Source organism: Manis pentadactyla, chromosome 4 (genome assembly GCF_030020395.1).
Source record: "Manis pentadactyla isolate mManPen7 chromosome 4, mManPen7.hap1, whole genome shotgun sequence".
NCBI classification, from domain to species: Eukaryota; Metazoa; Chordata; class Mammalia; order Pholidota; family Manidae; genus Manis; species Manis pentadactyla.
Genome location: NC_080022.1, coordinates 31056864 through 31080705, shown reverse-complemented (window position 1 = coordinate 31080705; position 23842 = coordinate 31056864). Strand labels below are relative to the sequence as shown.

At 39.4% G+C, this 23842-nt stretch overlaps 1 protein-coding gene across 2 annotated transcripts in view; it reads right to left on the bottom strand.

The window, feature by feature from the left end:
* Positions 1–23842, bottom strand: part of ZMPSTE24 (zinc metallopeptidase STE24) — a 74844-nt gene that overhangs the window by 1767 nt on the left and 49235 nt on the right. Inside the window, exons 8-10 of one of the 2 annotated variants that reach the window (XM_057500067.1) lie at positions 5478–5582; positions 2710–2853; positions 3–1569 (exon numbers count right to left, since the gene is read on the bottom strand). In XM_057500067.1, coding sequence (XP_057356050.1) covers positions 1513–1569; positions 2710–2853; positions 5478–5582 — 306 coding nt within the window. In that variant the 3' untranslated portion in view covers positions 3–1512. Of the gene's footprint in view, positions 1–2; positions 1570–2709; positions 2854–5477; positions 5583–23842 lie in introns of those variants that run through there. The other variant, XM_057500066.1, reaches the window with a different exon arrangement.

Genomic DNA, 23842 nt, shown 5'->3' with positions numbered 1-23842 from the left:
TTAAATCACTGCTCACCTCTTTTGTGTCACTGAAGGTTTCATGAGCTAGGACTTTATAGGAAGTTCAGCTCAGGATAAGAGAAAGAGCAGGCCAAAAAAGAAAGATCACTAGTAACTAGGGAACCTAGGGTGGGGAATTATTACAAATCAAACCTTTTCCCCCAAGCAAACAGAACAGTAACAGATACATATCCAAATGAGTGTTACTCTTACCAAGTATACTAATTTTTGAGGATCTGCCATGCACCAGGCCCTAAGCTAAGGCACTTTACTCTCAAATAACCCTAAAAGATAATTACTCTTACTCCTGTCTTACAGATGAGGAAGGTAAGTTCAGAGAAGTTAGAGAACATGTTCGAGGTTACACAGCTGGAAGGTGGAAGTGCTGAAATTCTCTGTGACTCCTAAGGTCACGCACACCACCTTGCTCAGAGTCAGAGTTCACTTGCGGTGATTTACATTCAAACTTTTCATGTCTCTTTAAAAAAATTTTTTTTGTTCATTGATTCTACCTTTAAAGGATAATGACAGTCTTCACTGAGGATATTCTAAAAAATATGCTACCGCCTCTGATGGCAACCTCAAAACTGAATTTTCTAAAGTGTTCTGAGCTACGGTACCTACCACTGCCAGAATAAATATCCAATCTCTGAATGTGACTATTTCTAAGGGGACAAATCTCCTTTGAAAATATCCATTTCTGAGGGGAAAAGAATTTCTTTGCAGACTGAGATACCACAGGTCAAATGACATGGATTCTATTTCTTACGAAGTACCTCAGCATTAAAACAAACAAACAAAAGTTTTTTAAAAAGTGCCTTTTGTTACCAGCAAATACAGTTTCAAAATAAAGTTTGGGAGTTCCTGATACCTTCTTAGGTAGGTTCAAAACTAATATGTGAATTCTGCCTGAAATTTCTTTCCAAATCTTGAATAACTTTTTTGGGATAGGATCATTACCTGGTCCCTAGCCATTTATCTCCTGATTTTAAGTGTTCCAGGCAAACTTACTTTGAATCTCATTGTAACACATAAATAAAAACATAAGCAGATATTCACCTGCACCTATCTGCTCTGCTCAGGTTTCCAAACTCTTCTTCATAGGGTAATTTCCCCATTTTCCCCAGAAAAATATCTCTTTCCTGTTTTTCCCTCTTAAATGCTGACATTAAACAAAAGATCTTTTGTTTAAATATCTAGTCTGGGCTCTCCAGGATTTTTTAAACAGTTGCTAATATCTCTGTGGATTAATCACATTTCCAATTACTCTCCTACCCCACATTTATTTAGACATTTTTTGAAGTTAAACTTAACTACTCAATATAAGGAAACAAAGAAGCAAAACAGAAAACCCGAAGAGCAGCCAAGTCAGATGCCACAAAGGAAAACCACTGACATTGCCTACGTGGCCTCTATGTGGAATGGACCCTTCCACTCAGTCAGACTCTAGTAACAGTTACTTACTGAGTTTGATTATCTCATTTCCCAGTCTATGGTAGGTTAAAGAGAAGATTAGAAAGATAATGACTGTAACAGAAAGTCGCATTGACAGTAGCAAGGATTATCAGCCTGACAGTGAAGGAAGAGACAAGAAAATTAGTTAAATAAATAAGTAGCCCAACTGCTTAAAAAGCAGAGCAGTGTAGGGTCAATAGTAATATACACAGCTCAGCTCCTTAAGGCATTCCTGAATTGTAACAGAAGACAGAAATGACAACTATCACTAAATGGTGTTCTATAACCCCCCCTAACCAGTAACAAACTGCACAAGACATTTTATAAACATTTTTAGTAAAATAATAAAAACATCTATAATTTAAAGATTAATAGATCTCAGTTCTCTGGAAAATTATGTTTAGTTTCTATGGACAACACTATGCAAATATTTATTCCTCTCCATTTTTCTTAGTGCCTAATTCCCCCTCTCCCTTTTTGATAGAGAAATAGGATTCATTTAGCTCATCTTAAAATCTTAACTCTACAATCTGTTCTAAGAAAGAATTCTTCTGAATGGGGATATCTCAAAATACTCAATATTATTTCTTGATTTAATTTGGAAGCCTTATCTAATATGACATTTTACCATCACCATATTTGTTAATATACAGTCTGGTTAAGCTGTGTCTTATCATATGTATTGAGCTCCCTACTGAGCAATCAGAGCAGCACTTCTTTAAAACTTCATGTACCACAACACACCCAATTTTGATTTAGATAATCTGAGGTGGGACCCTAAGGCTATTTTGAAGCAGGTGGTCAGAGAACACAATCAAAGGAACACTGTCATACAGCTTCCCTTAATTAGCCACACATATACTCAATTAGTATTTGTTTTGTCCCCTCACACAGAAGATTTTTAACCAAGCATTGGTGAAAATGGACATAACAACCTAGAATTGGTGATTTAGGACAAAGTATATTCCAATAGCTGATCTCCACCTACCAAGTCTCTGAGGTACATGTTATATATCAAGCTTTTCACCACTTAAGTCTACTTCCCCACAATTTTTTCCCCCTAACAATATTCAAGCATTTATTTGGGCTTGGGTTTTCTGCTACTTCCTTATTCTGGCTGGTAAATCAAGGAACTAAAAGACTTAGTTTTGCCTACTTGTTATAGTTTTGTTTCTTTCTTTTTTCACTGCCCTAAAGATTCTAGATTTGAAATGCCAGGGCATATGTGAGAGAGTTTTACAGATTATACATTACCTCATTGTAAGGTGAAAAAATAAACTGGAAAATGATCAACAGTCCAATTAGAGTGGGATGGCTGTCATAAAAACCAAATGCAGCAAAAAGCTCCTTTCGACCAATTAATGCAGCAAACAAGAAAAAACACAGGAAAGAATTCACCTACAAAGAGGGACACAAAATTTCTATGTTATTTTTGAGGTGATTTCATTTGTGGGGTCAGAAATACCAAAAAAAGTAGAACAGGACATCATGGTGTGATTTTAAGAATGGTGTTAGTGTAATCACAGGAAGTTATTTAGGTAGTTTTATAGTTTTACTTATATTCTAGGAAGGAAAATGAAATTTTTCTAAACATAAGAAATGTGTATTTTTCTATAAGGACAAGGCTTAAGTGGAGCTTCCTAAGACTGAAGGTTTAAAGTGGTCAACAACAATGGAATATTTTCTTAAGGTAAAAAGTTAAAGTACTAGAAAGGATTCTAGCTTTGTTTGTACTTGACTGTAATCAGACACAAGGCCTCCCACCTGACCTCGATGTGGAGGCTCCAAGGAAAAAGGCTTCCCTTGAGGACCACTGTACTGCACAGTTAGATCCAAGAAAAAAGTAGATCTATCTTTATCAAAAGAGAAAATCAAAAAATCAAAAGTCTGTACCAAAATATGACTAAAGGATATTGGAATCAAGTTGGAGAACAAATACCATTCTTTTCCCTTAGCAGATTAAGATCTTGGAGGCCACATATACCTATGCTGCTCCAAACCATTTATCAGGTCATTTAAAAAGCTGCCAGCTTGAAGTAGGGCTCAGAGCATAAAAAGGCTTGCCAGCTGGCCCTGGATAAAGTACAAGCCACTCAGTCCTTATAACTCAGTATATCCATTATGACAAGCTCCAACAGGAAACTTCATTTACAATGAAGGCCCCTAGAATTATGAGCTATGCATACCACTTTTGTCAAATAACTCTATCCTTCTGAAAAACAACTTTTGGTTTGCTACTGGGCCTTACTAGAGACTGATTCCTGACCATGGGACCCCATGATCCTGCAACTGAGTTGCTCCTTCTGAACTGGATGTTATGTTGATCCACCTAGACAGGAAATTGGTCTGTACTAGAGCACTCCCAACATTAGATGTAAGTGGTACACATGGGACTGGGAACAAAAGAAGTCATGAAGGCAGAAGTAAGTTAAGTGAGCAGGCGGCTCATCCTCCTAGTATGCCAACTTCTGCCACCCCTCAATCAACCCTGTCTCATGAGGAATTCAACTGACAAGGAAAATTTTGAGTCTATTTTACAAATAACTTAATACAATATGCTGGCACCATCTGAAAGTAGACTGTTGTGGCATTACTGAACCACTATGAGATGGTCCTAGAAGACTGGTAAAAGCAAACACTCTCAATGAGGGAAACTTTGAGTAGTAAATCTCATTGTCCACTCAGTCTGGAAGAAGAGAGGTCCTGAGCTGAGGATATACATACCAGTTCATTGGCAGTGGGCAAAAAATGGTTTGGCTGAATGATCAAAGTAAAGGAACAAAGTAGAGGATTGCTCACAAGGATTGTTGGAAAGGAGGTATACAGAAAAACTTCCAAAATTTGCCCAGAGTATACTTTGGTCTAATGTGAATATTCACCAAGAGCCCCACAGAAGAGGAAGTTCTTGTTGGCAAGGTGGAGAAGATACCTACTCTGTGGATGTTAGCCAGTCTCTTTCCCCAAACACTTGGGGACTTGGTCAAGGGGCTCATGAACAAAGTGGCTGAGGTGATAGGGATGGAGTCAGGGCATTAGTCAACAACACAGATATCCCCCATACTGGCTCTTTGCAAGTGCTTACGATATCAAAAGAGGCAATCTACCCTGTCTCTGATAAGGTGCCTCAGGGACCAGCCCACCACTTTACGGTAGGTGATCCATTGGACCCCTTCCTTCATGAAAGGGGCACTGATTTTCTTTATTAGGACTGAATGCTTACTTTGAACTTGGATTTGGACTGACTTAAAATGTCTTACTCACTGTCATGTATCCATAAACCATAGCTTCAAGCCAAGGAACTCATTTTTGTACCTAAAGATGTAAGGCAAGGGGAAAGCTCTTACAAGGGTTAACAAGTCTTCCTGTGTAAGTCATCACCCAGAACCAGAGGGCCTTTTAGAAAGGTACAAAGACTTACTTAAGACTCAGTTTAGGCCACATATGCTCAGAACTAAATCAACAAGATATAGTGCTATTCTGTCCAAGCCTGAAAACTGTAGTCCTCTGTTGGTTTATAGATATTAATACCCAGAGGAAAGTTATAGGAATTGTTATCTTCTTCTTTATATTTACATTTTCCAACTTCTTTTCCATGGGTATATAATGACTTTGAAATGAGAAAAACATTTTTAAGAAAGTATTTTAATGTCCAACTTATCTAGGCTCATGCCTTCTGATCTTCAAAGTTCTTGTAGCTGAGTGACTACGGAGGTGGTGACAATTATGGTGATAACAATAAACATTTATATAGTACCTACCACATTCCAGGTACTACTCCAAACTCCTTACATCTATTAACTCATTTGATTCTTACATCAGTCCTATAAGGTCCTATCATTCAACAGGAAATGGAGGCAGAGAGAGGTTAAGGAACTTGACTGAGGTCACACTGATAGTAAGTCAGGAAGCCATGATGCAAAGCTGGGTAGCCTGGCTACAGAGTCTGTCTTAACCTCTTTACTACATGACCTCTCATGCCTTCTAATTTGACTAACAAAAGAGAATTGTCATTTCAAACTTACCTGGCTAATGATGATATTTTTGACTGTATGCCCCAACTTCCAGTGTCCCAGTTCATGGCCTAGTACAGCAAGCACCTCCTCATTGTTACATCCTTGTTTCTTATTCTGAACAGAGAAAAACTTGAAAATAAATTATCAAGAACCTTCAAAACCTTTATACCTTTAAACCTAGTAAGAGCTCTTCTTAGATTCTAACTTAAGAAAAAAATCAGCACTGAAGATAGAATCATGAACAAGATAAATATTCCCTGACTTGATAAGGCTTACAGTCTAATTAAATTAGAAAGAAGCTGAAAAAAAAACATAAATCTTTATCAATAAGACAATATTTAGTCATATGACAATCATAGTATAAACCCATTAGAAATGTTTTCAAAGATTATGCTCTGACATGAGGAAATGATTTATTAGATGAAGACAGCAGGAAATAGGAGGTGAGTCCAAGATGGCAGTGTAGAAAGAGCCTGAGCCCCCTCCTCCCACAACCACACTGAATCTACCCCTACACACAGAGAAATTCACCTTGAGGAAGAACTGAGGGCTGAGTGAGCACCCTCTGTACAAGGAGAAATAAAAAGACCACGTAAAAAAAAGCAGGAGAGACTTACACACAGTAACAGAGGAAGCCCCACCCCCAGCACGGCCCTGTAGTGGGGAGGGATATCTCTGAGATACTGGAGTGCAGACTTTCCTGCTCAGAGAAAAAGTCATGAGGTGGAGGGTTTAAGTCACCAACTGCAACTACAACTGAAAGGAGCTGATTTTCAGAACCTAAGCACCTACCAAATGGCAGGACCAGAGCTGCTGGTGAGCACCATTGTTTGCATTCCCCCAGGACAATGCTAATGTGGATAGGAGCAGGGTGAGTGCCACTGTTTATGTCACCCCTGGCACTGCTAGTATGGACGGGAGCAGGGTGAGTGTTTTTGTTTACATTTCCCCCACACACTGTTAGTGTGGATAGAAACAGGGTAAGCTACATCATGTAAGTTACCCCTGCATATTGCTACTGGGGACAGGAGCAAGTTCAGCATGAACTCAGCATCTTCAGACATGACAGAGGTGGCCTTCTGGCCCACATACCTGTCAAGATCCAGCACTCCCAGCAAAGTGGCACTAGTGCAATACTCACATAGATTCACCTCACCTGCCCCCTCTCCATCCCTGGCCACCCCATTCACATGGCCCCAGACCAGTGCCAGTCTGGACCCACACTGCACCCAACCACCCCCAGCCATCCCATTAGCATGGCCCCACTGGTGCCAATCCAGAAGACCCCTAGACCATGCCACACCATCTTGTCACCCAGCCAGAGGGGCCCTGTTCTGCCCATGCAGAAACTCCCTGGACTACATGGGCCTGGATGGCAACCAAATATGAGACCCCTGGCCCATGCCCTGGGAGCCCTGGAATCAAGACACTTCCAGCCCATACCCACATGGCTTCCAGCCCACCAACCAAAACTGCCAGGCACATGCTGTCTACCAAAGGGACATTCCTACACAAGGCCACACATTCAAGAACGGGAGATGTAGACCTGTCACCTAGCCTACAAAAACAAATACAGAAAGTCAAACAAAATGAGGAGACAAAGGAATATGCTTGAAACAAAATAACGACAAAACTTCAGAAGAAGAATTAAATGAAACAGTTAAGCAATCTACCTGACAAAGAGTTTAAATTAGCGGTTATAAATATGCTCACCAGATTTGAGAGAAAAGTGGATGAACTCAGTGGGAACCTCAACCAAGACACAGAAAAATAAAAAAAGAATGAATCAGAGATGAAGAATACAATAAACAAAATGAAAAATTCACTAGAGGGAATCAACAGCAGATTAGAAGATGCAGAATGAATCAGTGATTTGGAAAACAGAGTAATGGAAAGCACTCAAGTTAAACAGCAGAAAGAAAAATGAACAGAAGATAGAAAAAAGAAATGACGATAGGTTAAGGGGCTCTGACACAACATCAAATGTCATAATGTTCATACTATATGAGCCCTATAAGGAGAAGAAAGAGAGAAATGGGTAGAAAACTTATTTAAAGAAACAATAGATGAAAACTTCTCTAACCTAGGGAGGGAAGCAGACATCCATGCACAGGAAGCAGAGACAGCCCTAAACAAGGTAAATCCAAGGAGGTCCACATCAAGACACATCATAATTAAAATGTGAAAGATCAAAGACAAAGAAAGAATCTTAAAATCAGTGACAGAAAAGGAACAAGTTACCTACAAGGGAGACCCCATAAGGCTATCAGCTGATTTTTCAGCAGAAACTCTGCAAGCCAGAAGGGAGTGGCATGATATATTCAAAGTGCTGAAAGAGAAAGACCTCTAAGCAAGAATATTCTACCCAGGCAAGGTTATCAGAATTGAAGGACAGACAATGAGCTTCTCAGATAAATACAGGTTAAAGGAATTCACCACAATTAAACCAGTCTTACAAGAAATGTTAAAGGAGCGTCTTTAAAGAGGAAAAGCAAAGGACATAACTAGAAGCAAGAAAAATCACAAAAAGAAAAAGTTTCACAGGAAAAAGCAATCAGATAACAAATATAGCAGACCAATCACTACAAAGCTAGTATGAAGGTTAAAAAACAAAAGTAGTAAAATCAACTACTTCTAAAAATTAGTTAAGGGAATCACTAAATTAAAGGTGTAAAGAAGATATCATATACATAAAACATGGAGAAGGAGGAGTTAAAAATGTAGTGTCATTAGCATGCATTTGAATTTAAGCAACCATTAACTTAACATATATGTTATATATGTAGGAAGTCATACATAAACCACATGGTAACCACAAACCAAAAACCTGTAATAGACACCAAAAAATAAACAGAAAGGAGTCCAGCCATAACACTAAAGAAAGTCATCACGCACAAGGGAAGAGAGCAGGAAAAAAAAAAAGGATCAGAGAAGAACAAAAACAACCAGAAAAAGTTTAACAAAATAGCAGTAAGTACATACCTATCAATAATTACTTTAAATATAATTGGACTAAATGCTCCAATCAAAAGTCAGAGGGTGACTGAATGGATAAAAAAAATAAGACCCATCTATATGCTGTCCACAAGAAACTCACTTCAGACCTAAACACACACACTGACTGAAATGAAGGATGGAAAAAAATATTCCATGCAAACAGAAATGAAATAAAAAGCTGGATTAGCAATATTTATATCAGATAAAATAATCTTTAAAGCAAAGACTTAATAATATTGAGACAAAGAAGGGCTCAATCCAGCAAGAAGATATAACAACTGTAAATATCTACACACCCAACAGAGGACCACCTAAATACACAGAGCAAATATTAATACAAATGAAAGGAGAAATTAACAGTAATACAATAATACTAGGGGATTTTTAACACCCCACTTACATCAATGGGCAGACAGATAATCAATAAGGAAACAGTGGATTTGAATAACACATTAGGCCAGATGGACCTAACAGATATATACAGAACATTATATCTAAGAACAGCAGAATACTCAAAACCATCAATAAAACAAAAAGGCAACCTACAGTATGGGAGAATATATTTGTAAGTGATACATCTAATAAAGGGCAAACATCCAAAATACATAAAGAACTCATATGACTCAACACCAAAAAAAAAACAACCCCCAAAATGGGCAGAGAACCGGAATAGAAATTTTTCCAAAGAAGACATAGAGATGGCCAACAGGCATTGAAAAGATGCTCCACATCACTAATCAGGGAAATGCAAATTAAAATCACAAGAGGCATCACTTCACACCAGTCAGAATGGCCACTATCCAAAAAACAAGAAATAACAAGTGTTGGTGAAGATGTGGCTCTGCTGGTGGGAATGTAAATTGGTATAGCCACTATGGAAAGCAGTATGGAACTTTCTCAATAAGCCAAAAATAGAAATACCATTTGATTCAATAATTCCACTTCTAGGAATTTACCTGAAGAAAACAAAATCTCTGATTCAAAAAGATATATGCACACCTGTTCACTGCTGCATTATTTACAATAGCCAAGGAATGGAAGCAACCTGTTCATCAACAGATAAATGGATAAAGAAGACTTGCTACGTATATACAACAGACTATTACTTAGCCATAAAAAAGAAAGAAATCCTGCCATTTGTAGCAACATGGATGGACCTACAGGGTATTATGCTAAGTGAAATAAGCCAGGCAGAGAAAGACAAATACCATATGATTTCACTTATTTGTGGAATATAAAAACAAAACAAAACAAATTAAAACAAAATGAACAAAAGAGCAAAAGACACAGAGACACTGAGCAGTGATTGGTGGCAACTAAGAGGGAGGGGTTGGAGAGGGTAGGTGAAAGAGATGAAAGGGATAAAGAGGCACAAACTTTCAGTCGTAATATAAATTAGTCTTGGGGATGAATTACACCATAGAGGATATAGCCAATAATTCTGCAATATCTTTCTATGTTGACAGATAGTAACTACACTAGTTGGGATAAGCAAAAAAAAAGAAAAAGAAAAATGGCAGAATACTCATTCTTTTCAAGTGCACACAGAATATTCTCCAGGAATGTTATGGCACAAAACAAGTCTTCAGAAATTTAGGAAGACTGAACTCATATCAGGTGTCTTTTCTGACCACAACAGTATGAAATTGGAAATCAATTACAGGAAAAAAAACTGGAAAAAACACAAACATGTGGAGGCTCAACAGCATGCTACTAAAAAAGACAGTGAATTAACAAAGAAATTAAAAAGGAAATAAAAGAATACTTGGATAATAGTGAAAATGGAAATACAACAACGCAAAATCTTTGAGATGCAGCAAAAGCTGTTCTTTTTGTGTGTGTGTGTGTGTGTGTGTGTGTGTGTGTGAACATATGCTATTTATTTCTCTTAAGAATACCTAGGAAGCAATGGCTGGGTCATAAGCTAGATTTATGCCTTACTTTTTTTTTTTTTTCCTAATTATTTTTATTGAAGGGTAGTTGATGCACACTATTACATTACATTAGTTTCAAGTGTACAACACAGTGATAAAACATTTATATACATAATTCTACGTTCCAGCTATCACCCTACCAAGCTGTTACAATATCTTGACTATATTCCTTATGCTATACATTATATCCCGGGTACTTATTTATTTTAAAATTGGAAGTCTGTCCTTTTTTTTTTTTTTTTAGAGGGCATCTCTTATATTTATTGATCAAATGGTTGTTAACGACAATAAAATTCTGTATAGGGGAGTCAATGCTCAATGCACAATCATTAATCCACCCCAAGCCTAATTTTCGTCAGCCTCCAATCTTCTGAGGCATAACAAACAAGTTCTTACATGGAGAACAAATTCTTACATAATGAATAAGTTACATAGTGAACAGTACAAGGGCAGTCATCACAGAAACTTTTGGTTTTGCTCATGCATTATGAACTATAAACAGTCAGTTCAAATATGAATACTCATTTGGTTTTTATACTTGATTTATATGTGGATACCACATTTCTCTCTTTATTATTATTATTTTTAATAAAATGCTGAAGTGGTAGGTAGATACAAGATAAAGGTAGAAAACATAGTTTAGTGTTGTAAGAGAGCAAATGTAGATGATCAGGTGTGTGCCTGTAGACTATGTGTTAATCCAAGCTAGACAAGGGCAATAAAACATCCACGGATGAAGAAGATTTCTCTCAGAACGGGGGGGTGAGGTTCTAAGCCTCACCTCTGTTGATCCCCAATTTCTCACCTGATGACTCCCCTGCGACTGTGCCTGTCTTAGGTTGTTCCTCCCAGGAGGAATCTTACCCGTCTCTGGCTAACCAGTCATCTTCCGGGGCCATACAGGGAAATGTAAAGTTGGTAAGTGAGAGAGAAGCCTTATTGTTTGAAATGGTTAGCTTTTTATTTCTTTGCATATTTATGCCCTGTAGCTTCTATGCCCAGCATTTGTCTTGAGGTATCTTTACCACTTGGAAGAATTATGATACTCGGTAAATTTGATATGAGGCATGAATTCTATTTAAGGGTTGTAATTAGGAAGGAAGAAGAAAAGCTATAGAAGTAGCAGGCGGAAGAAAACATGGGAAGATTGATTATTTCTTTGACATATCTTCTTGTAGAATAACTTCAGCATGTATAGGTTTTAAGCTACTACTGAAATTACGCACACACATTAACATAATAGGAGTATAGTTACATAACCAAAGCATATCTGTAATTACCAGCCATCTCCAGTGAAACCAAGAAAACCAGTTAGGCACCTTAGGCATTTGAGAAAACTTATCTATGATATGGTGGATATTGTCCAACTGAACTTGGACAGTCTGAGAGAAATCAGACAAATTAAAACAACCCATTCCTGGGGCATGTTCACATCCCTTATGTTCTTTTAACAGTAAATAGTCTGTAGTTGTAAGATTTTGGAGCGCTACAATTTGCACTTCTCCTAATTCTTGGTTGAGTTCCAACAGTATAGATCCAGTCAAATTTGTTGTTTTACTGTATGCACAGGCCAGCTTAGATATCTCCTTCATTCCCATGGCAAGTCCAGGAGCTGGTGGGATGAGTGCATCTACAGCTGTAGCAGTGCGTGGATCTTTGTTGGGGTTTTTTGATGATCATCTTCTGGCATGAGTCTTCCAGAGAGTACTGATGTTGGAAGTTCTCTTTCATATCGTATCATAGTTCATTTTCGGGGTAGTCCAATTAGGCTTTGATCTTCTGTATAAACGCAAACAGACCCTTTGCCTACACTTTTATATGCCCTTTATACCCTTGTGTAGAACTCATTGGAGGTTACCACACAGGAACTGCCCTTTTTTATTTTTATTTTTTTTGTTTCGTTTTTGGTATCACTAATCTACACTTACATGACGAATATTATGTTTACTAGGCTCTCCCCTATACCAGGTCTCCCCCATAAAGCCCTTTACAGTCACTGTCCATCAGCATAGCAAAATGTTGTAGAATCACTACTTGCCTTCTCTGTGTTTTACAGCCCTCCCTTTTCTCCTACCCCCCCATGCATGTTAATCTTAATACCCCCCACTTCTCCCCCCCCTTATCCCTCCCCACCCACCCATCCTCCCCAGTCCCTTTACCTTTGGTACCTGTTAGTCCATTCTTGAGATCTGTGATTCTGCTGCTGTTTTGTTCCTTCAGTTTTTCCTTTGTTCTTATACTCCACAGATAAGTGAAATCATTTGGTATTTCTCTTTCTCCGCTTGGCTTGTTTCACTGAGAATAATACCCTCCAGCTCTATCCATGTTGCTGCAAATGATTGGATTTGCCCTTTTCTTATGGCTGAATAGTATTCCATTGTGTATATGTACCACATCTTCTTTATCCATTCATCTATCGATGGACATTTAGGTTGCTTCCAATTCTTGGCTATTGTAAATAGTGCTGCGATAAACATAGGGGTGCACTGATCTTTCTCATACTTGATTGCTGCATTCTTAGGGTAAATTCCTAGGAGTGCAATTCCTGGGTCAAATGGTAAGTCTGTTTTGAGCATTTTGATGTACCTCCATACTGCTTTCCACAATGGTTGAACTAACTTACATTCCCACCAGCAGTGTAGGAGGGTTCCCCTTTCTCCACAGCCTCGCCAACATTTGTTGTTGTTTGTCTTCTGGATGGCAGCCATCCTTACTGGTGTGAGGTGATACCTCATTGTAGTTTTAATTTGCATTTCTCTGATAATTAGCGATGTGGAGCATCTTTTCATGTGTCTGTTGGCCATCTGTATTTCTTTTTTGGAGAACTGTCTGTTCAGTGCCTCTGCCCATTTTTTAATTGGGTTATTTGTTTTTTGTTTGTTGAGGCGTGTGAGCTCTTTATATATTCTGGACGTCAAGTCTTTATCGGATGTGTCATTTTCAAATATATTCTCCCATACTGTAGGGATCCTTTTTGTTCTATTGATGGTGTCTTTTGCTGTACAGAAGCTTTTCAGCTTAATATAGTCCCACTTACTCATTTTTGCTGTTGTTTTCCTTGCCCGGGGAGATATGTTCAAGAAGAGGTCACTCATGTTTATGTCTAAGAGGTTTTTGCCTATGTTTTCTTCCAAGAGTTTAATGGTTTCATGACTTACATTCAGGTCTTTGATCCATTTTGAGTTTACTTTTGTATATGGGGTTAGACAATGAGCCAGGTTCATTCTCCTACATGTAGTTGTCCAGTTTTGCCAGCACCACCTGTTGAAGAGACTGTCATTTCGCCATTGTATGTCCATGGCTCCTTTATCAAATATTAATTGACCATATATGTCTGGGTTAATGTCTGGATTCTCTAGTCTGTTCCATTGGTCTGTGGCTCTGTTCTTGTGCCAGAACCAAATTATCTTGATTACTATGGCTTTATAGTAGAGCTTGAAGTTGGGGAGTGAGATCCCCCCTACTTTATTCTTCTTTCTCAGGATTGCTTTGGCTATTCGGGGTCTTTGGTGTTTCCATATGAATTTTTGAATTATTTGTTCCAGTTCATTGAAGAATGTTGCTGGTAATTTGATAGGGATTGCATCAAATCTGTATATTGCTTTGGGCAGGATGGCCATTTTGAGTATATTAATTCTTCCTAGCCACGAGCATGGGATGAGTTTCCATCTGTTAGTGTCCCCTTTAATTTCTCTTAAGAGTGACTTGTAGTTTTCAGAGTATAAGTCTTTCACTTCCTTGGTTAGGTTTATTCCTAGGTATTTTATTTTTTTTGATGCAATTGTGAATGGAGTTGTTTTCCTGATTTCTCTTTCTGTTGGTTCATTGTTAGTATATAGGAAAGCCACAGATTTCTGTGTGTTGATTTTGTATCCTGCAACTTTGCTGTATTCCGATATCAGTTTTAGTAGTTTTGGGGTGGAGTCTTTAGGGTTTTTTATGTACAGTATCATGTCATCTACAAATAGTGACAGTTTAACTTCTTCTTTACCAATCTGGATTCCTTGTATTTCTTTGTTTTGTCTGATTGCCGTGGCTAGGACCTCCAGTACTATGTTAAATAACAGTGGAGAGAGTGGGCATCCCTGTCTAGTTCCCGATCTCAGAGGAAATGCTTTCAGCTTCTCGCTGTTCAATATAATGTTGGCTGTGGGTTTATCATAGACGGCCTTTATTATGTTGAGGTACTTGCCCTCTATTCCCATTTTGCTGAGAGTTTTTATCATGAATGGATGTTGAACTTTGTCAAATGCTTTTTCAGCATCTATGGAGATGATCATGTGGTTTTTGTCCTTTTTGTTGATGTGGTGGATGATGTTGATGGACTTTCGAATGTTGTACCATCCTTGCATCCCTGGGATGAATCCCACTTGGTCATGGTGTATGATCCTTTTGATGTATTTTTGAATTCGGTTTGCTAATATTTTGTTGAGTATTTTTGCATCTACGTTCATCAGGGATATTGGTCTGTAGTTTTCTTTTTTGGTGGGGTCTTTGCCTGGTTTTGGTATTAGGGTGATGTTAGCTTCATAGAATGAGTTTGGGAGTATCCCCTCCTCCTCTATTTTTTGGAAAACTTTAAGGAGAATGGGTATTATGTCTTCCCTGTATGTCTGATAAAATTCCGAGGTAAATCCATCTGGCCCGGGGGTTTTGTTCTTTGGTAGTTTTTTGATTACCGCTTCAATGTCGTTGCTGGTAATTGGTCTGTTTAGATTTTCTGTTTCTTCCTGGGTCAATCTTGGAAGGTTATATTTTTCTAGGAAGTTGTCCATTTCTCCTAGGTTTCCCAGCTTGTTAGCATATAGGTTTTCATAGTATTCTCCAATAATTCTTTGCATTTCCGTGGGGTCCGTCGTGATTTTTCCTTTCTCGTTTCTGATACTGTTGATTTGTGTTGACTCTCTTTTCTTCTTAATAAGTCTGGCTAGAGGCTTATCTATTTTGTTTATTTTCTCGAAGAACCAGCTCTTGGTTTCATTGATTTTTGCTATTGTTTTATTCTTCTCAATTTTATTTATTTCTTCTCTGATCTTTATTATGTCCCTCCTTCTGCTGACCTTAGGCCTCATCTGTTCTTCTTTTTCCAATTTTGATAATTGTGACATTAGACCATTCATTTGGGATTGCTCTTCCTTTTTTAAATATGCTTGGATTGCTATATACTTTCCTCTTAAGACTGCTTTTGCTGTGTCCCACAGAAGTTGGGGCTTAGTGTTGTTGATGTCATTTGTTTCCATATATTGCTGGATCTCCATTTTGATTTGGTCATTGATCCATTGATTATTAAGGAGCGTGTTGTTAAGCCTCCATGTGTTTGTGAGCCTCTTTGCTTTCTTTGTACAGTTTATTTCTAGTTTTATGCCTTTGTGGTCTGAAAAGTTGGTTGGTAGGATTTCAATCTTTTGGAATTTTCTGAGGCTCTTTTTGTGGCCTAGTATGTGGTCTATTCTGGAGAATGTTCTATGTGCACTTGAGAAGAATGTATATCCTGTTGCTTTTGGATGTAGAGTTCTATAGATGTCTATTAGGTCCATCTGCTCTACTGTGTTGTTCAGTGCTTCCGTGTCCTTACTTATTTTCTGCCCAGTGGATCTATCCTTTGGGGTGAGTGGTGTGTTGAAGTCTCCTAGAATGAATGCATTGCAGTCTATATCCCCCTTTAGTTCTGTTAGTATTTGTTTCACATATGCTGGTGCTCCTGTGTTGGTTGCATATATATTAAGAATGGTTATATCCACTTGTTGGACTGAGCCCTTTATCATTATGTAGTGTCCTTCTTTATCTCTTGTTACTTTCTTTGTTTTGAAGTCTATTTTGTCTGATATTAGTACTGCAACCCCTGCTTTCTTCTCACTGTTGTTTGCTTGAAATGTTTTTCCATCCCTTGACTTTTAGTCTGTACATGTCTTTGGGTTTGAGGTGAGTTTCTTGTAAGCAGCATATAGATGGGTCTTGCTTTTTTATCCATTCTATTACTCTGTGTCTTCTGATTGGTGCATTCAGCCCATTAACATTTAGGGTGACTACTGAAAGATATGTACTTATTGCCATTGCAGGCTTTAAATTCGTGGTTACCAAAGGTTCAAGGTTAGCCTCTTTAGTATCTTACTGCCTAACTTAGCTCGCTTATTGAGCTGTTATATACACTGTCTGGAGATTCTTTTCTTCTCTCCCTTCTTGTTCCTCCTCCTCCATTCTTCATATGTTGGGTGTTTTGTGCTGTGCTCTTTCTAGGAGTGCTCCCATCTAGAGCAGTCCCTGTAAGATGTTCTGTAGAGGTGGTTTGTGGAAAGCCAATTCCCTCAGCTTTTGTTTGTCTGGAAATTGTTTAATCCCACCGTCATATTTGAATGATAGTCGTGCTGGATACAGTATCCTTGGTTCAAGGCCCTTCTGTTTCATTGTATTAAATATATCATGCCATTCTCTTCTGGCCTGTAGGGTTTCTGTTGAGAAATCTGATGTTAGCCTGATGGGTTTCCCTTTAAAGGTGACGTTTTTCTCTCTAGCTGCCTTTAACACTCTTTCCTTGTCCTTGATCTTTGCCATTTTAATTATTATGTGTCTTGGTGTTGTCCTTCTTGGATCTTTTCTTTTGGGGGTTCTGTGTATTTCCGTGGTCTGTTCGATTATTTCCTCCCCCAGTTTGGGGAAGTTTTCAGCTATTATTTCTTCTAAGATACTTTCCATCTCTTTTCCTCTCTCTTCTTCTTCTGGGACCCCTATAATACGGATATTGTTCCTTTTGGATTGGTCACACAGTTCTCTTAATATTGTTTCATTCCTGGAGATCCTTTTGTCTCTATGTCAGCTTCTATGCATTCCTGTTCTCTGATTTCAATTCCATCAATGGCCTCTTGCATTCTATCCATTCTGCTTATAAACCCTTCCAGAGTTTGTTTCATTTCTGCAATCTCCTTTCTGGCATCTGTGATCTCCCTCCGGACTTCATCCCATTTCTCTTGAGTATTTCTCTGCATCTCTGTCAGCATGTTTATGATTCTTATTTTGAATTCTTTGTCAGGAAGACTGTTTAGGTCTGTCTCCTTCTCTGGTGTTGTCTCTGTGATCTTTGTCTGCCTGTAGCTTTGCCTTTTCATGGTGATAGGAATAGTTTGCAGAGGTGGGACGAGTGATGGCTGGAAGGACTTCCTTTCTTGTTGGTTTGTGGCCCTCCTCTCCTGGGAGAACAGCGACCTCTCGTGGCTTGTGCTCGGCAGCTGCGCGCAGACAGGGTTTCTGCTTCCTGCCCGGCTGCTATGGAGTTAATCTCCGCTGTTGCTGTGGGCGTGGCCTGGCTCGGGCAGCTACTCCAAAATGGTGGAGTCGCGTTGGAGCAGGAGCTGCTGGGAGGCTATTTATCTCCGTAAGGGGCCTCCCTGCTCCCTGCAGCCCAGGGGTTAGGGTGCCCAGAGATCCCTGGATTCCCTACCTCTGGATTAAGTGTCCCACCCTGCCCCTTTAAGACTTCCAAAAAGCACCCGCCAACACAAAACAACGACCACCAAAAGAAAAAGAAAAAAAAATTTTGAATTAAAAAAAAAAAAAAAAAAGGTGGTCGCTCGTTTTTCTTTATTCTCCGGTGCCAGCCTCAGGCCTCTGCTCACTGGTCTTGCTGCCCTGTTTCCCTGGTATTGGGATCCCTATCCCTTTAAGACTTCCAAAAAGCGCTTGCCGAAACAAAACAGCAAAAAAGCAAAAAAAAAAAAGTAAAATGGTCGCGCGCTTTTCTTATGCCCTCTGTCGCCCAGCCTCCAGTGCCTGCTCACTGTTCTTGCTGCCCTGTTTTCCCAGTATCCAGGGCCCTGCACTCTGGCCCGGATGGCTGGGGCTGGGTGTTCGGCAGTCCTGGGCTCCGTCTCCCTCCCGCTCTGCCTACTCTTCACCCGCCGGGAGCTGGGGGGAGGGGCGCTCGGCTCCCGCCGGGCCGGGGCTTGTATCTTATCCCCTTCGCGAGGCGCTGGGTTCTCTCAGGTGCGGATGTGGTCTGGATATTGTCCTGTGTCCTCTGGTCTTTATTCTAGGAAGGGTTGTCTTTGTTATATTTTCATAGATATATGTGGTTTTGGGAGGAGATTTCCGCTGCTCTACTCACGCCGCCATCTTCCGCCCCTCCAAAAGCTGTTCTAAGAGGGAAGTTTATAGTGTTATAGGCCTTCCTCAAGAAAAAAGAAAAATCTCAAACTGTTTAACGCTACACTTTAGGAACTAGAAAAGGAATAATAAACAGCCCGAAGCTAGTGGAAGGAAGCAAATAATAAAGATCAGAATGGAAATAAATGAAAGAGAGACTAAAAAAAATTCAAAGGATCAATGAAATTAAGAGCTGCTTCTTTAAAAAGATAAACAAGATTGATAAACCTTTAGCTAGACTCATCAAGAAAAGAAAGCAGAATCAAAATCATAAAGAGGAGGAGTTACAACTGACACCACAGAAATACAAGCAGTTATAAGACATTTCTATGAAAAATTATCTGCCAACAAATTGGACAACCTAGAAGGAATAGATATATTTCTAGAAACATGCAATCTCCTAAGACTGAACTAGGAAGAATTAGAAAATCTAAACAGACCAATTATTAGTAACAAACTGGAAGCAATAATCAAAAAACTCCCAACAAACAAAAGTCCAGAACCAGATGGCTTCACAGGAGAATTCTACCAAACATTTAAAGAAGAGTTAATACATATCCTTCTCAAACTATTCCAAAAAACTTAAGAGGAAGCAAAAGCTTCCAAATTCATTCTCTGAGGCCAGTATCACCTTGATACCAAAACCAGACAAAGACACTACAAAAAAAGAAAACTACAGACCAATATCCCTGATGAACACAGATGTAAAAATCCTAAACAAAATATTAGCAAACAAATTAAAAAATATATTAGAAGGATCATTCACCATGGCCAAGTAGGATAAATCAGGGATGCAAAGATGGCTCAACACTGCAAAATCAACCAACATGATACACCACATTCACAAAAGGAAGGATAAAAACCATACGGTAGGCACCTGGGGGGCGGAGCCAAGATGGTGGCGTGAGTAGAGCAGCGGAAATCTCCTCCCAAAACCACATATATCTATGAAAATATAACAGAGACAACTCTTCTCCTAGAATAAAGACCAGAGGACACAGGACAACATCCAGACCACATCCATACCTGCGAGAACCCAGTGCCCCGTAAAGGGGGTAAGATACAAGCCACGGCCCGGGGGAACCCGAGCGCCCCTCCCCCCAGCTCCGGGTGGGAGAAGGGTAGGCAGAGCGGGAGGGAGACGGAGCCCAGGACTGCCGAACACCCAGCCCTAGCAATCCGGGCCAGAGTGCAGACACAGTGTGTGTGTGGGGCCCTGGATACTAGGGAAACAGGGCAGCAAGAATGGTGAGCAGGTACCGCGCCGGAGGACAGAAGAAAAGCGAGCGGTCATTTTTTTGTTTTGTTTTGTTTTGTTGTTTTGCTGAGGTGAGTGCTTTTTGGAAGTCTTAAAGGGACAGGGACCCCAATACTAGGGAAACAGGGCAGCAAGACCGGTGAGTGGGTGCCTGAGGCTGGCACCGGCGAATAAAGAAAAACGAGTGGCCATTTATTATTTATTTATTTTTATGTAATTTTTATTTAATTTTTTTTGTGTGTGTGTGTGGTTATTTTGTTTTGGCGGGTGCTTTTTGGAAGTCTTAAAGGGACAGGGTGAGATACTTAATCCAGAGGTAGGGAATCCGGGGATCTCTGGGCACTCTAATGCCCTGGGCTGCAGGGAGCAGGGAGGCCCCTTATGGAGATAAATAGCCTCCCAGCCGCTCCCCCTCCAACGCAACTTCACCACGTTGGAGCAGAGGCCCGAGCCAGGCCACGCCCACAACAACCGTGGAGATAAACTCCGTAGCAGCCGGGCAGGAAGCAGAAGCCCTGTCTGTGCACAGTTACCCAGCACAAGCCACTAGAGGTCGCTGTTCTCCCAGGAGAGGAGGGCCACAAACCAACAAGAAGGGAAGTTCTTCCAGCCGTCACTCATCCCAGGTCTGCAAACTATTCCTATCACCATGAAAAGACAAAATTACAGGCAAACCAAGATCACAGAGACACCAGAGAAGGAGACAGACCTAACCAGTCTTCCTGACAAAGAATTCAAAATAAAAATCATAAACATGCTGATAGAGATGCAGAGAAATACGCAAGAGAAATGGGATGAAGTCCGGAGGGAGATCACAGATGCCAGAAAGGAGATTACAGAAATGAAACAAACTCTGGAAGGATGTATAAGCAGAATGGATAAGATGCAAGAGGCCATTGATGGAATTGAAACCAGAGAACAGGAACGCATACAAGCTGACATAGAGAGAGATAAAAGGATCTCCAGGAATGAAACAATATTAAGAGAACTGTGTGACCAATCTAAAAGGAGCAATATCCGTATTATAGGGGTCCCAGAAGAAGAAGAGAGAGGAAAAGAGATGGAAAGTATCTTAGAAGAAATAATTGCTGAAAACTTCCCCAAACTGGGGGAGGAAATAATCGAACAGACCACGGAAATACACAGAACCCCCAACAGAAAGGATCCAAGGAGGACAACACCAAGACACATAATAATTAAAATGGCAAAGATCAAGGACAAGGAAAGAGTTTTAAAGGCAGCTAGAGAGAAAAAGGTCACCTTTAAAGGAAAACTCATCAGGCTAACATCAGACCTCTCGACAGAAACCCTACAGGCCAGAAGAGAATGGCATGATATATTTAATGCAATGAAACAGAAGGGCCTTGAACCAAGGATACTGTATCCAGCACGACTATCATTTAAATATGACGGTGGGATTAAACAATTCCCAGACAAGCAAAAGCTGAGGGAATTTGCTTCCCACAAACCACCTCTACAGGACAACTTACAGGGACTGCTCTAGATGGGAGCACTCCTAGAAAGAGCACAGCACAAAACACCCAACATATGAAGAATGGAGGAGGAGGAATAAGAAGGGAGAGAAGAAAAGAATCTCCAGACAGTGTATATAACAGCTCAATAAGCGAGCTAAGTTAGGCAGTAAGATACTAAAGAGGCTAACCTTGAACCTTTGGTAACCACGAATTTAAAGCCTGCAATGACAATAAGTACATATCTTTCAATAGTCACCCTAAATGTAAATGGACTGAATGCACCAATCAAAAGACACAGAGTAATAGAATGGATAAAAAAGCAATACCCATCTATAAGCTGCTTACAAGAAACTCACCTCAAACCCAAAGACATGTACAGACTAAAAGTCAAGGGATGGAAAAACATATTTCAGGCAAACAACAGCAAGAGGAAAGCAGGGGTTGCAGTACTAATATCAGACAAAATAGACTTCAAAACAAAGAAAGTAACAAGAGATAAAGAAGGACACTACATAATGATAAAGGGCTCAGTCCAACAAGAGGATATAACCATCCTACATATACATGCACCCAACACAGGAGCACCAGCATATGTGAAACAAATACTAACAGAACTAAAGGGGGATATAGACTGCAATGCATTCATTCTAGGAGACTTCAACACACCACTCACCCCAAAGGATAGATCCACCGGGCAGAAAATAAGTAAGGACACGGAAGCACTGAACAACACAGTAGAGCAGATGGACCTAATACACATCTATAGAACTTTACATCCAAAAGCAACAGGATATACATTCTTCTCAAGTGCACATGGACAATTCTCCAGAATAGACCACATACTAGGCCACAAAAAGAGCCTCAGAAAATTCCAAAATATTGAAATTCTACCAACCAATTTTTCAGACCACAAAGGTATAAAACAAGAAATAAATTCTACAAAGAAAACAAAAAGGCTCACAAACACATGGAGGCTTAACAACATGCTCCTAAATAATCAATGGATCAATGAACAAATTAAAATAGAGATCAAGGAATATATAGAAACAAATGACAACAATAACACAAAGCCCCAACTTCTGTGGAACGCAGCGAAAGCAGTCTGAAGAGGAAAGTATATAGTGATCCAGGCACACTTGAAGAAGCAAGAACAATCCCAGATAAATAGTCTAACATCACAATTATCAAAATTGGAAAAAGAAGAACAAATGAGGCCTAAAGTCAGCAGAAGGAGGGACATAATAACAATCAGAGAAGGAATAAACAAAATTGAGAATAATAAGACAATAGTAAAAATCTATGAAAGCAAGACCTGGTTCTTTGAGAAAATAAACAAAATAGATAAGCCTCTAGCCAAACTTATTAAGAGAAAAAGAGAATCAACACAAATCAACAGAATCAGAAATGAGAATGGAAAAATCATGACAGACTCCACAGAAATACAAAGAATTATTAAAGACTACTATGAAAACCTATATGCCAACAAGCTGCAAAACCTAGAAGAAATGGACAACTTCCTAGAAAAATACAACCTTCCAAGACTGACCAAGGAAGAAACACAAAAGTTAAACAAACGAATTACGAGAAAAGAAATTGAAACAGTAATCAAAAAACTACCCAAGAACAAAATACCCGGGCCGGACGGATTTACCTCGGAATTTTATCAGACACACAGAGAAGACATAATACCCATTCTCCTTAAAGTTTTCCAAAAAATAGAAGAGGAAGGAATACTCCCAAACTCATTCTATGAAGCCAACATCACCCTAATACCAAAACCAGGCAAAGACCCCGCCAAAAAAGAAAATTACAGACCAATATCCCTGATGAATGTAGATGCAAAAATACTTAATAAAATATTAGCAAACTGAATACAAAAGCATATCAAAAGGATCATACACCATGACCAAGTGGGATTCATCCCAGGGATGCAAGGATGGTACAACATTCGAAAGTCCATCAACATCATCCACCACATCAACAAAAAGGACAAAAACCACATGATCATCTCCATAGATGCTGAAAAAGCATTTGACAAAGTTCAACATCCATTCATGATAAAAACTCTCAGCAAAATGGGAATAGAGGGCAAGTACCTCAACATAATAAAGGCCGTCTATGATAAACCCACAGCCAACATTATATTGAACAGCGAGAAGCTGAAAGCATTTCCTCTGAGATCGGGAACTAGACAGGGATGCCCACTCTCTCCACTGTTATTTAACATAGTACTGGAGGTCCTAGCCATGGCAATCAGACAAAACAAAGAAATACAAGGAATCCAGATTGGTAAAGAAGAAGTTAAACTGTCACTATTTGTAGATGACATGATACTGTACATAAAAAACCCTAAAGACTCCACCCCAAAACTACTAAAACTGATATCGGAATACAGCAAAGTTGCAGGATACAAAATCAACACACAGAAATCTGTGGCTTTCCTATATACTAACAATGAACCAACAGAAAGAGAAATCAGGAAAACAACTCCATTCACAATTGCATCAAAAAAAATAAAATACCTAGGAATAAACCTAACCAAGGAAGTGAAAGACTTATACTCTGAAAACTACA